The following is a 14,558-nucleotide window of genomic DNA, read 5'->3' on the forward strand; positions in this document are numbered from 1 at the left end:
CCCCCTGTGCGAACAATAAAGTCAAAGGAACCATACCCCTACTTGCGACCCTTCGCAAGATATAAACCCCTGAAATAATAAATTCCTATTACAAATATACTGAATTATTTATATTGTTATATTGACCAAATAATAATTTATTGGCCAAATGAATAATAAAAATTTATATTGTTAATTTAAATAAGAATTAAAATTGTTAATTTGAATGTTTGAAATATGACACACGATAGGGGCGTCTCTAGCATCCATTATCAAACGGTTACCAGACAGACGGACACCTGTTGAATGGGTTATATATATAGATATATACATACATACCAAATTCAAATAGAATTTAGTTGTAAAAAAAAAAAAAAAAACAGAATTGATATTATATTTTTTGTAATATACAGTTAAAGATAATTCCAATTGTATATAGCTTAATTATTCCATCTTTTTTTTATTACTGAATCATTTGGCTTATATAGTAAATGTTGATAGAGTAAAACTTTCAAGAATATATTAAATTCATTGTGAAAAAATGAATAAAAAAAAACATTTATTAAAGATAATGGAATTTTTTACATTGATAATATACCAGTAAGAATATATAATTTTTTTACATTAATTATTCAAAGTTTCTGTTTATAATTAAATATGTATTGGGTTGTTTGGAAAGTAATTTCGTTTTTTCATTTAACAATATTTTAACAATATTTTTATAATAAATAAATATTTTATTGAATTATATATCGATCATTTTGGTCAAATACTTGTTGTCATCATTTCTGGTAGTAGCAGGATTTCACATTCATAAAAGTTTTGATCATTGCTTACAAAAAACCAATCCAAGTGATTAATTAATATGCATCAATGTCCTTAATTTAAACAAGTTATTCTTTCAATCACCATAACAGTGTATTTCTATTAATAGGATTTATCATACTGGTGTATAAGATTACAGCAACACAGTCACACAGTTACAAAGACATGATATAAGAAAAATAAATAAATTAATAACAACTTCCAATACTAATTATAAAAAGTACAAATTAAAGAAATTAGAAAGAAAGAATAAGAGAAACAAAGGGAAATCAAAAAGTGAATGTACTGGTAAGTTCTTTCAGAATAAATACAATAATTTAGTTAAGAAAATTGGATATCCGACTTATATAGAAAAAGAAGATTATGAAANGTTACTTTAATTATTTAGCAAAACAGTCACAATCGCCACCTTCTCGTTACTTAAGTCAGCCATCTTGAAAAGCGACCTCTCAACGAAAGCATTTCTTTTTTCTGCAAAACGTGACGTCAGATCGTTCAACGGAGGGACTCAACGGAAAATTCACTGTTGAGTCAACCGTTGAATATAGAAACGTATGGAAAGTGAAAGTGAAGAAAGACAAGTAGAAATGTAAGTTAGAATTGGTTTTAAATGTACAAAACTATGTAAAATGTTAACGTTTAATGTAAAAATGTTAGAGTTTAATGGAACAATTATTGGTTTTGATACAGGAATGTTTTAAAATTGATAATTGTTATTGGACTGAATTATTGGAGAAAAAGTAGATTTGAAAGAAAGAACATCAAAACAGTATGAATTTTTAATTTATTATCGTAAGCATAAAAATTTTTTTAAAATATTATCAGTAAATTGGTTTGCTTATTGTATGAATTTTATTTATTTAGAATTTGTTTGTTAAATACCTGCTGAAGAGGGACATACAAGTCCGAAACGCAATTTGTATGTGTCCAGGTAATTGTAAATAAAACAATTTTAATCTGTGTGACTATGTTGCTGTAATCTTATACACCAGTATGATAAGTCCTATTAATAGAAATACACTGTTATGGTGATTGAAAGAATAACTTGAACAATCCAAGTGATTTTTGACATTGTCATTTCAGGTAAATGTCTTACAGTTAAAAACAATTTGTATAGACCAGAACAAGTAATAATCCGAGTGTGCTCAATCTGGCGAATATGGTTGGTGTGATAGCACATTCCATCTAAGTTATAACAGTTTCTGACCAGTTACCAAACTTGTGTGAAATTTGACATTATCGTGGTAAAACACTACACCTGTTTTGTCTATCAATTCTGGCCGTCTTTTCTTTTTGATGATATTACTCAATTTGTGTACTCGATGGCAGTACACTTTCAAATCAATTGTTAAATTGTCTGGTAAAAGCTCCAAAAAAAATTTTCCTTAAAATCCCACCAAAGAGAGCATCTCTCTTTAAGAACATGTGAAACCCATATATCGAGCTTTGAAACGAAACCAATTTGTTTCAAGTAATCATAAACAGTTCAATTTGACAAATTTAATCTCTTAGTGATTTCATGTGTTGTTATTCGGCAGTTTGCTTCAATCGGTGCCTTTATTTTGTTTTCATTGGCTTCAACTGGCCATCCAGAACGTGGTGCATCTTTAATATTGAAATTTCCAGAACGAAATTTTGTAAACCAGTTTTGGCACTGTCGTTCTGTCAATACATCATCTCCATGAACATCACACAATTTTTTTCTCGCTTGAACAGCATTCTTACCTTTTCGGTAATAAAAGAACAAAATATGCCGAAAATGCTGCTTTCAATCTTCCGTATTTGATGNGCAGAGATCCTACATCATCCTTTGATAGAGAAAACAATGATATAATTTTTACTACATGAGAAAGTAATATTTTCCCTCAAAATTGTTAATAAATTAGGGTGAGAAATAAATTTCTTCCACATATTGTTTACGCTAAAGGAAATGCATTGTCACTTTTATGACAAAAAGGGAAATTAACTTCCCTTCTCACAACCCCTTATTTTTAATCATATTTTTTAAATTTATTTAATTTAAAATATATGCACTCTACCTCAAATTAGTAGTGGCTTGTCCCTGTACATCATACTTTTCCTTCAACAATTGAGTCATGCCTATCATCTATCTAACTCCTTTCAGGGAAATTTTTGAATTGAAATAATGTGACTTCCAGTTCACATCAGAAATTTGCATATTGTTAATCGGGACTTAAGCTTTCCATATCTGGTCTCAGCTTTCATCTATCTAACTCAGTTCTCGAGATTAATCTCAGACAGATGAATAGATAGACAACCGTGGGAATTTATATGTCTACAATTTTTTCAAATTGCAGCCCAATGAAGTGAATAGATTAATAACATTTAGATATGATTTAAAGGTTACTTAAAATGCCAAGGAAATTAATTAAAAAAGGCAAAGCCCAAAAAAGTTTTGATACATTTTCCCTTTGATTTACCACATATCAGAAATTATATTTTGTGAAAAAGTAAACATTTAGTCAATACATAATTTCCTGTTACATTAAATTAATATAAAACACTTACCATTTTTGAAACTCTTGGGTACTCCATTCAAATTTGTGATCCCAGTGACGAAATCCTTTAAAATTTGGAAACAGAACATTATAATCGCTGTTTGGCGTTGTCAGGATAACTATTTTTGGCCGAATGAGTCCAAAAATACTTTTTGGAAATTTTTCTAGCTCTTCAGGTTTAAGATGTTCTATGCTTAAATTAGAAAGTATTTTCTATGTAAGTGATATTTGAAATTTTATAATTTAACAATGAATTAACTCTATACAATATTATGTTATAAATCTGAACAATGCACAAATTAAATTATTTAAAGCAAAATTTCTCTCTTTTGGCTAAAGCTGGTATTTTACTTATTTATTTAGACCAGGGGTCCCAAAACTTTTATAACTGTTGATTCCTTCAAGGATTCAACTTTTACCATCTCCTCCTTTTTGCTTTTTGCTAATATAATTAATGATAATAAATAAATAAATCTGGTGAGCCAGTATAAACCCATATACCATTTTACAGAGAATGTCTACCTTAAGTTAGTATACAAGCTTACAACATCCTGAACTGTCAAATACATAACCCATTGGATTATATGAATCATTTTTAATCAAAAATGATTCACAATAATCTGAATTTTTGATCTCTCAAAGATGCCTTAATCAAGATTGAAAAGGTGTTAGGCAGGGGTGTTGCCTATCACCACTCCTTTTCAACATATACTTGGAAGAGATAATTATGGAACATCTAGAAGATCACAAAGCGGAAAGTGGTCGACATTGACCCTCCACTTTGGGAACCCATAGTTTAGAAAGAGGAAAGGAAAACTTGTGCAGTAGAGCGTCGTTTATCCGAATCAACTGGAGACTGGGGTTGTTTGGATAACTTATTTTTCGGATAACCAATTATGTATGAAAAAATATATTAATTTATCCCGTGTTGAAATTTTTCTCCGTTGCGTGTCGCTTCGCGTTGAATTTTCGTCGATGTTAAGCCTAACGAAGACTGTTGTAGCGTTAAAAATTATTTTTTTATTTTGTACGAAGAAAATAAATATATTTAAAAATATAAAAACAATAAAAAATTATACTTCAGAAGTTAATTTAGTATCAAAAACGTAAAATATTTGAGTTGCCGAAGACATAGCCAAAAATTACCACAGCACTGGCAAAAATTTAAATTTGTCAACTGGAATTCTTTCGGATAACCGACCTTCGGATAAACAACGCTCTACTGTAATTACATTTAATTTGTATATTATATTATTACATTATTATTACATTTGTATATTATATTTTTATTTTATTTAAAAAACACATCTCAAAAATTTTTTAAATCAAAGTAAGGAAGTTTTATATAAACATTTTTGGCTTTCTTAATTTATAGCAAGTAAAGTAAATTTAACAAGTCTGGTCAAGCCGATCTGATAGCAAGCTCCACAAAAGCAAATCAAATATTAATTTTGTTTAAAATAAATTTTATAAATTCTTGGAATCAAGTAGTTGTTCAGAAGAATTTTTCACTGAATATAGAGTAAGGGATGTATATTCAGTATATAGTAACAGATGTGGTTTATGGATTCCAGAGGAACTGTGTAGTTTTTACTATAGCTTACAGTGACCATAAACGTGTGAGAATCAAAATGGGAATTATAAAATTAAGTTATTTAAATTAGAAAATTAAATACATCAATCTAAATTTGTGTAGTTTTCCAATTGAGAATCTCTCCTAAAGCAGAGATCCTACATCATCCTTTGATAGAGAAAACAATGATATAATTTTTACTACATGAGAAAGTAATATTTTCCCTCAAAATTGTTAATAAATTAGGGTGAGAAATAAATTTCTTCCACATATTGTTTACGCTAAAGGAAATGCATTGTCACTTTTATGACAAAAAGGGAAATTAACTTCCCTTCTCACAACCCCTTATCTCTCAAATTTTACATACATCTGGCTGTTCACCCTCCTCTACACATCCCCAAACATCCCATTTACGTATGCAAAATCCTTCAATTTTATTGGTTAAAACCTATAACAAAAAGGGCAAATTTCCTCCAATCCGAGAGTTGGCCTAAGATTTCTCTGGACTCCAAAACCCCAAGTCTCTTGCTTCGCTGAACCTTTAAAAAATTGTGTGCTGTAGTTCCCATCAAGAAGATCTCCTTCATCCTCTCTGTACTGTCACTACAGTGATCCTGCCATATCAACTCCTCACTACTGACAAGAGTGAACTCCAGCTACACAAGTCAAGGTAGTATATCCTTAAACTTGTAAACTCTCTCTCTTGTGAGTAGGACAGGAATTTGTAACTTCTTGTTGACTGTAATTTTACTTATATTTTGTCTTTATTAAATTTTGTTTTTTTGTTATCATGGTCTCGTCAATAAGCTGAATTCTATGCCAAAGTTTTGTCATGGGTCCACAATCCCTCCCTCTCGGAAAATATTACTAGTTTATTCTATTAGCGTGTCTAACACTCAATTAGGCTGGTGTCAGGAAAAACCCCACAGGTAGTTTTTACGAACTCCCTGTAACCACATTTTAAAATACTAAAAACCCATCCTACGACCCTGTGGGTGGATCTCTCTGATCTTAGATTGGACAAAATTCACCCCAATTTCCCACAAACGAAAACATTCAGTTTCCTTTTGTGCATATGTGTGGACATGCACAATAAATGCATTGAATGGAGCATGCGCATGCACATATGACAGACACTGATGTGAGGGCCTGGATGATTAGATTTGATTCAAACATTATTCATTTTCGTTAAACATTTCCTACACAAAACAAAAACAAAAAAAAATTCGATCAAAAAACTCCATTCCCACGAAAAATACTTCCTTGTAGAAAATGAGTTAACTGTTGTGTCATGATTGTGTTATTTAATCCATCATTGTTATTTAATCCAGAGAGACCCTCACCCCTGATGTATGTGGGGAAAAGGGAGCCTCCCAATAAAAGGCGGAGTGATGACACATCTCGGAGAGAGGAGTTATAACCTTTGTTTAACGAGTGTGTATCTTGGATTATTGCATCCCGCCACCACCGTCGTCATCCTCCCAAAGTGATCCCACTTCAACTTCCTCCACTTCGGACAGATCAACATATCCTTACCGAACTCTCTTCACTTCGATTTATCCAGAAGTCAACAAACTTACATTCTCTGTCAAGACTGCTGAGAACGTTCTGCCGATGTCGAAAGACTACTGAATATCAACCTTTTTCCCAAGGTATTTATTCTACTCACGATGATATGTAAGCTCTCTCTCAAATTTTTTCTGTGAACGCAGTCAAGGTCGCAGACCCTTCTATATTGTTAATAACTCCTCCAAATACCTAACAAATCCTTAGATTCCGAACCCAGAAGCCTCCACGAGATCACTCGTGTTTAATTGGTCACCTTTTTGCCATTTGTTCATATCCCAGAGATACAGTGACCTCGTTTTGACAAAGGCATCATCTAGATTCTAACCCTTCGGTCACGGAGTTACTCATCGACCCCACTTAAAACGCATATCTATCTGCCAATAAATCAATAGATTGGTGTCAGATCCTGATGTGAGATAAGATCTAATGATCCTCATCTCCATAATTCTTTTCTGTTCAACTTGAAGCCATCCTTTAGACAAGCAAGATCGGACCCCTAGGTCTTGTGTCAATTAAGAGGTAGAGGAGTAAAGCACTCTTAAATATCCTGCCCCAACTAATCTCACACTAACATAAGCACTTCACCACTACAGAGGAGCATCCTAAAAAGTAAATGGAAAATGTTTGTGTTAATATTGCCATATTAATAAATATATTTGCACTATTGATAGACTCTCATTGTCCTTAGAAAAAAGGAGAGTGGATTTTTATTAGTGGGCAGGGAAGAACCTAATGAAGAAGGTCAACTACATTATTTAATATTGCATTCTTCTGGTGTGAAAGGTGTAATGATACAACAAACAATATTCTAATTATAAGATGCATCTTTTTTTTCATTTAATTTAAATACATACAATAAAATCAGGAATAAATTTACATCTATTAAAAACAAAAATTATAAAGTGTTTTGTAATTATCTAGCAATGAAACACATTTGTAAATCATTCTTACAAAATATTTTATCTATCAGCAAATTGATAATATTGCCCTAAACATATAAATATATTCAATAAATAAAAATATAGGTGTTTTATAAAATATTATGGTTAAAACCAATATCACAGATTATTATATAACGTCAAAATAAATATGCAGAATCAGCTTAGTACACAGTACAGAAGCATAAACTTTTGTTTCTGCATAATTTGTAACACTGACTCTGTGTATTTATTTTATTGTTATCAGTGTGAAGGCTTCACTAAACTTTTATCTATAAAATTTCATGGTATTTGATGAATGTTTTTTTTTCTAAGAATTGGCTTAGAAACTTAATTTTTAATATTCCTATTACTTCTTAAGTACAGACAGACCCCAATTTGCACAGCTCTAACATACATACATACATACATCTGAACATATGAAAAAATTTCTGATGTGTAAAAAACCAATGGAATTTTACAGAACTAACTGTTAACATAAAATACTGCAAATTGTAAGAACATACGATAAATTGCAGTACGGTACATAGCAACTCAAAGTTGCTCACTTAGACTCATTCTCTTATTCATATGTCAGTTTACATGTGGTAGCTGTTGCATTCACAAGAGGTATTAATAAAACATAGCTCTCAGTTATGGAATGAGTCACTTCAACTCAGGAACTTTATACCAAAATTATTTGCAACTACTAAAACAGATTGGCTCATTCAGTAGAATATTGAGATATATCCAAAATGTAGTGATTTGAATGTATTGCTCAAGTTTCCTTATAAGTTTTGACAATTTGATAACATAATCAAAGTACAGGCAAAAATATTGAAAAAACTTTTCAATTCTGAACGAAATGAATATACTCCAAGTGCTAAAATTCAAGAAGCCTAATAGTTTTAGATATTAGCACTTGTAAACTGAGTACAGGTAGCCCTCGCTTTACACCACAGTTCCATTCCTACAAAAGCTGGTGCAAATCAAATTGGCGTAAAATGAACCCATATTTACAGTGAAGTATAGGGTTAGGTTCCACATAAGTAAAAAATAAGAAAATAATTTTGTTTATTAATACAATACAGTACAAAATACACATATTATAAATTTAATTTTTAAAATGTATTTTATGATAAAATAAAGTGAAATGTTTTTATTAAAAAATCTTAAGAAAAACAAATGATATTTCAAAGTTTCAGATCTCTGACAATTTTTAGAAAAAAGTATCTATCTTTAATTGTTTAGATTTTTGTTTTCTTTAATTAAGAATTTCGGAATATGGTCAAATGGATGCGATGATGCTGCTTTTTACATTTGCACTTTGCTCCCAATCATTATCTAACTCACAAAGTTCATCCTTCAAACTTTCCATAGTTGAAAGGATACGCTTTAAATTGGCCATTTTCATAACTCTTGGAGTTTATTCTTTGTTTTCTTCCTTCTCAGATTGTTCACAATCTAATTCTTTGTATAATTCTTATAAGTCTTCATTTCAGAGTGGCTGATCATGGACTTCTATAAGTTCTGTAACATCTTCCAATCCCACATCATGTGCAAGTCTGGTAATGTCCTCAATTAAATTCTCCTGATGTGCTACTTCTTCAACATCATTCATTTTGCTGAAACTTCATCCCAAGCCAACTTGATGTTTTTAATGCCTTTCAAAATATTGAAAGACTGCCAATAGTCTTTAACTATTTTGTCTGAACTGTCTAAAACTTTCATCATTTCCATGAATGTATTACGGAGATAATAAGCTTTGAAGGTTGCAATAACCCCCTGATCCATTGGTTGCAAAAGAGATGTTGTATTGGAAAGCATGTAAACAACCTTGACATCCAATGATATTCTTATTTCATCATGGTTTTGAAGATGTCCTGGAGCATTGTCCAAGAGAAGAAGTGCCTTGTGTGGTAATTTATTTTCTTCACAAAAGCAAAGCACAATAGGGCAAAAATAACTTGTGTACCAATCTGTGAAAATATCTTGTGTGACCCAAGCTTTTTTGTTCCATTTTCAATAAACTGGCAACATGTCTTTATTTAAACCCTTTAAAGCACATGGTGTCTGTAAATGATACACTAACATTGGTTTAAGTTTCAAAGTTCCTGAAAACATTGGCTCCCAACAAAAGAGTTGATCTATCTTTCACAACTTTAAAACCTGGAGCGAAATGTTCTTCACAAGAAATAAAAGTTTGTGCTGGTAACTTTTTCCAATAAAGCCCAGTCTCATCAATGTTAAAGATTAGGTCTGGAGAATAGTTGCCTTGTTCTACATAACTTTGAAATTCCTTAGGAAAAGCAGCTGCCGCCGCAACATCTGCACTTGCTGCTTCGCCACTTAATTTTACACTACGACAGTTATTTTGGGATTTAAATCTCATAAACCAACCCTTGCTTTCCAAAAAAGTTTCTTCACCTCCATCTGTCTCCTTAAGATTATCAAAAATTGATTTTGCTTTTTCAGTTATAGCAGCTTGAGTCAAGGGAATGTTTTTTTGATTTGCATCATCCACCCATAACAGTAACAATTTTTCCATTTTTTCAAAAATTTTAACCTCTACAATAACATATGTTTTACAGTTACTGCCATAGACTGTTGAGCAGAATGTTTAATTTTATCTGCATTTTTTATAATGGTAGTAACAGTCGATGGAGGTAAGTTCAAAGATCTACAGACATTAGGGCGTATTTGACCATTTTCCATTCGTCGAATAACTTCCATTTTTGTTTCTAGGGAGATAGATTGCCATGCCTTCTTAACACGTTTAGATAACTCTAATGCACTTCTTTTATTTGACAATAACCTTCCTTTATTCTTGTATACATGGGTACTTAAACATTTAGTATTTTAGCATGGAGGTTCACTTCTTGGATCTAAACATCAGGATCAAAGGGTCAACTGTCCACATCTCAGTCTACCGTAAACCAGGTACAGCCTTCCTCTACATCCCAGTTGGGTCATGTGAGCCATTCCAATACAAGACTGCTGCATTTAACACTTTAATCAGGAGGACGTTTTCTCAATCATCTACTCCAGGAGCTCTAGCCACCGAATTAGCACATATTAAACACCTAACAACCATGGCTACCCTAAGCTGATCCATAGATTGATTAATTGTTACCACTGCTCCGTACATGTGTCCACCATCCGCACCCATCATGACAACCGACTGGAAGATGAAACACGAGTCCCCATCACACATAATCTGTACATCGCGTCATTATATAAGGAGATTACCAACAAATGCAGCATTAAGATCACATACAGGAGATGTCTAACCATCTTGGACATCCTCTGCAATGGGAAAGACTTCCCTGATCAGAACAGACTCTCGAGTGTTTACTCTATACCTCTTAAGGATCATACATACCAAACAATATTAAGGGTAGTTTTGAAAAAAAATTTTTTTTTTGAATTTTTGGAATGTTTTTTAGGTCCCGAAATTTTTTCAAAATTTTCTTCCCGCGCAAAAATTTTTTATCGCGATTTTAATGAGCCTATGTGAAGGCTCGATTAAGGCTTAATTGTTTTTTAATGGGAGTTTTTTATCAAAATTATTTCATGGTTTTTAAGTTGTAGCGCACGGATTTTCATTCAGTAAAGTTATTTAAAGTTAGTTTCTGATGTCAAAAACGACCTCCGATGGTTTTTTAATTTTTTTAATTAATATATTTTTATAAATATATAATTAATTAATTAGGGGGGGTCGGAAATCGCAATAAAATATTGAATTTTTTAAAAATATTTAAAAATTTCTGTGTCGCTTATAGTCACCCTACTTTAAACCCTTGTCCTCCCGAGACGTCTATGAGAATGTCCCGGGAAATCCGACTCCAGCTGTGTTCAAGGTCACCCAGCTGTGTAAACAATGACTCATCGGTGTTACATTTCACAGAAGAGCGAAACAAAGGAAAATAAAATTTGAAGGTTTTTCTTCAAAATTAACGCATTTCTTTCGTTTTTTTTTCAGTTTTAAGTATTTTTAATGTATTTTAATATTAATCTTATATCAATTTAAAAAATGATCGGGAATGAAGGGGTTAAACAGAAAAAATAAATATATTTAATAAAAATCTTTGTTTTAACGAAAATACAACATCATGGCTCAGTAAATACATCAATACTGAAACAAAAATCAGTGTAGCATAGGGAGAATTGGGGAATTACATGGCAAAACAGCAAATTGCACAGCAGTGTTATTGTGTATCAGTGTAAATTGAGCTGGAGTAAACCGAGGGCTACCTGTACTTAACAGTTTAATTTACAGACATTTTCAACAAGTACAAATCCATCATCAGGCAATAAGAAGAATGTAAATTAATTAAATTGTTAATTAACACCTATAAACCAAGTGTTTATCTCCAATTAAGTTATTGTGGTGTATACCAATTTATAATGCATTTCAAGAAACCTTAAATTGTTTTGAAAATAAGTATTTGACATTATAAATGTTAAAATATTCATATTCATTTAATGAAATTAATGGTTAATGTTTGTAAAAAGTTATCAATCATTTAATAAAGTTTCTGTAGTTTTTAATTTCAGTACAGAAACATTGAAAATATAACGCATAAAATTTATTTTATTACAACTGAAAATACAAGAAGGAACCAATAATATGAAAATAATTATAACATGAATCATAATTTCTGAATTTATGTAAACTGTTTATTATTATTAATTCTTATTAAAGGCAGTATATTCTTTAGATTATAATAAAATGTAATATATTCAAGATATATGAAATATAATTACTTCAAACAATAAAATAAAATGCTTTTAAATAGCTTAGAAATAAAATACTTTTTATTTATACTTTGTAAAATTTAACATACAATTCATTTATAAAAAAAAATACTCACAGTTCAATACAAGTAATGGCATCGACATTCTTTAAAATGTTTAAATCGGGTGAAGATACACTTCCGACAAATATTCTCACCATTAAAGTTTGATCCCTTTTACAAAGATAGTCCCAAGGAAGTGGTCTCACAGCATACGTTAAATTTCCAATAATGTTTTCATTTATATCAACTAATATTATTTCTTCTACTCTTGGCAAATATTTTATATATTTAAAAAATTTGCCTTCTGCACTTCCAAAATCGACTATCTATAATATAAAATACATTATTTTCTATAATAATTTACAAGTATTTTAGAAAATAATGAAATAATTTTAATTATAAACATTGAAAACAAGTAAACTTTTGTGTGGTCCTGGATGAAAATTGAAATTACATGTTTTGAATGATAAAAATCTGGCAGGACAGTTAAGCTCTCACCTTCCAAAATTAAAACAAAGCAAGACTTAAAGTCTAGCTTAAACAATAAAACTTCTTTCCATCAAAATGGAAAATGAAATGATAGAATTATGGGGAGAATATCAAAGTTCAAAGGAATTTTAGATGATCGAGAATCGGTTTAAGTCTCAAAAACAACCTCTCCTGTGCCCCGAGAGGTTTTGAATTGTCACCAGAAGACAAAAGAAGACCAATCAGAATGCAAAATAGAGGAGAAAAATCTATAAAAATGTGTGTTTCAAGGACACAATGTTCTTTTCTCCAAAAATTTGTTCTTCCTTGCAAATCTGCTGTTTGTTCTCTCACTGCTATTCTACCTCCCAGCTATGTTCTCTCGTCCAAGGTATCCTTTCTCCAAAAACTATTATTTCCAAAGCTTAAGAGCAAGCCCTGGGCCGCACTTGCAGACTGTCAACTGTGGCTGTACGCCATCTTATTTTCGTATAATTTTAATTTTAGTTTATAATTCTACTTCTTAAAACATATTCTTCTTTCCATTCTTCTTTGTTCCATTGTTTTTGAACTTCCGATAATTCTGACTCACCCCTTCCCCACCAGAAGGTAGGGTGTAGACAATAGGCTACAAAAGGCTGGAAGGAAAAATCTGAATTTCTGTGAACATTCTTGACCGGACACAAAAGGAGACGGACATATAACAGCAAGGCTCAAGAGTGGGAAGTCGTTGAGTGCTATGGAAGAAGGCCTGAGAGAACAGATCGAGAACCGAATCAGATAGATAGACCTGGAGGTGAACTTTCGGAAAAATCCAATTCGTGAGAGAAGGGAACCTACAAGACTTGGAAGTCAAAATGAGGAACTACAGAGAATTATTCAACAAGAAATTGGGAACCCCATTCTCTTCTTACTTCCCCTTCAATCTATCCGTTTTACATTAGATTTAAGTTAAAGACTCGCACATGACCATTAGATAAGTACTATTGTCAGGTTAGTAGTTGTGATGGGATCACTGTTACATTACGAACACAGAAGATAATTGGAACTGTAAAAAGAGTGGGAATCCATAAAGAACTTGTAAATATTTATTTCTATCACAAAATTAAATTTGTTTTAATTGGTTATCACGCATACGTGTTTTCCTTTCACATTGTATCTCTTACATGAGAGTAGTAGTGGTTTGACACATACTGATCACAAAATTAATTTCATGAGTAAATTTCAAATAAAAATTCGTTGAATGGAATTATTTCAGATCACAAAATTAATTTTTTGAATAAATTACTATCGAATAAATTAAAATTGCAAATAAAAATTTGTTGAATGGAATTATTTCAGATCACAAATCTTAATTTTATTTTAACAATAAGGTTATATTAATTATTAAATTTTAAATTAAATTAATTTTATTTTAACAATAAGACTGTATTAATTATTAAATTTAAATTTTATATTATTTTAACAATAAGTTTAATTATTAAAATGTTTTTATAACTTTGAATTAATACAGTATATTCTTTCTAATTATTATAAAATTAATTTGCAATAATTTCAGATAAAAAATTTCTTGAATAAATTAAGATAATAAATATTTATAAAACTTTCAATTCATTTTCATAAAATATCTTGTAACAATAAGACAAAGTTTCTGTATTATATCGAATAAAATTAAAACCCAATAATTGTATGAAATAATATAACACCAAAACAAAATTATTTTTGAATTTTATTTTTTTATTTTTACATTAATAGATTAAATTAGTTTATTATATTTAAGCTTTTTCCAGTTTTCTCATTCACTTTATCTAAAACATGGCACATTTCTGCTAATAAGTGGAGTAATAAGTTCTGGTGATTGTTTACAATATATTCCCGGTCTATTTTCTGATATTTTAAAATGTAACAC

General features: G+C 30.8%; 1 protein-coding gene across 3 annotated transcripts in view; it reads right to left on the reverse strand.

The window, feature by feature from the left end:
- LOC111632518 (small RNA 2'-O-methyltransferase-like) overlaps positions 1 to 14,558 on the reverse strand; it is a 45,725-nt gene that overhangs the window by 19,735 nt on the left and 11,432 nt on the right. For all 3 annotated transcript variants that reach the window (XM_023376950.1, XM_023376953.1, XM_023376952.1), the window contains exons 4-5: positions 12,257 to 12,507; positions 3,334 to 3,516 (exon numbers count right to left, since the gene is read on the reverse strand). In XM_023376950.1, coding sequence (XP_023232718.1) covers positions 3,334 to 3,516; positions 12,257 to 12,507 — 434 coding nt within the window. The remainder of the gene's footprint in view (positions 1 to 3,333; positions 3,517 to 12,256; positions 12,508 to 14,558) is intronic.

Source organism: Centruroides sculpturatus, unplaced genomic scaffold, assembly GCF_000671375.1.
Source record: "Centruroides sculpturatus isolate CEXI.00-Female unplaced genomic scaffold, Cexi_2.0 scaffold612, whole genome shotgun sequence".
Lineage (NCBI taxonomy): Eukaryota > Metazoa > Arthropoda > Arachnida > Scorpiones > Buthidae > Centruroides > Centruroides sculpturatus.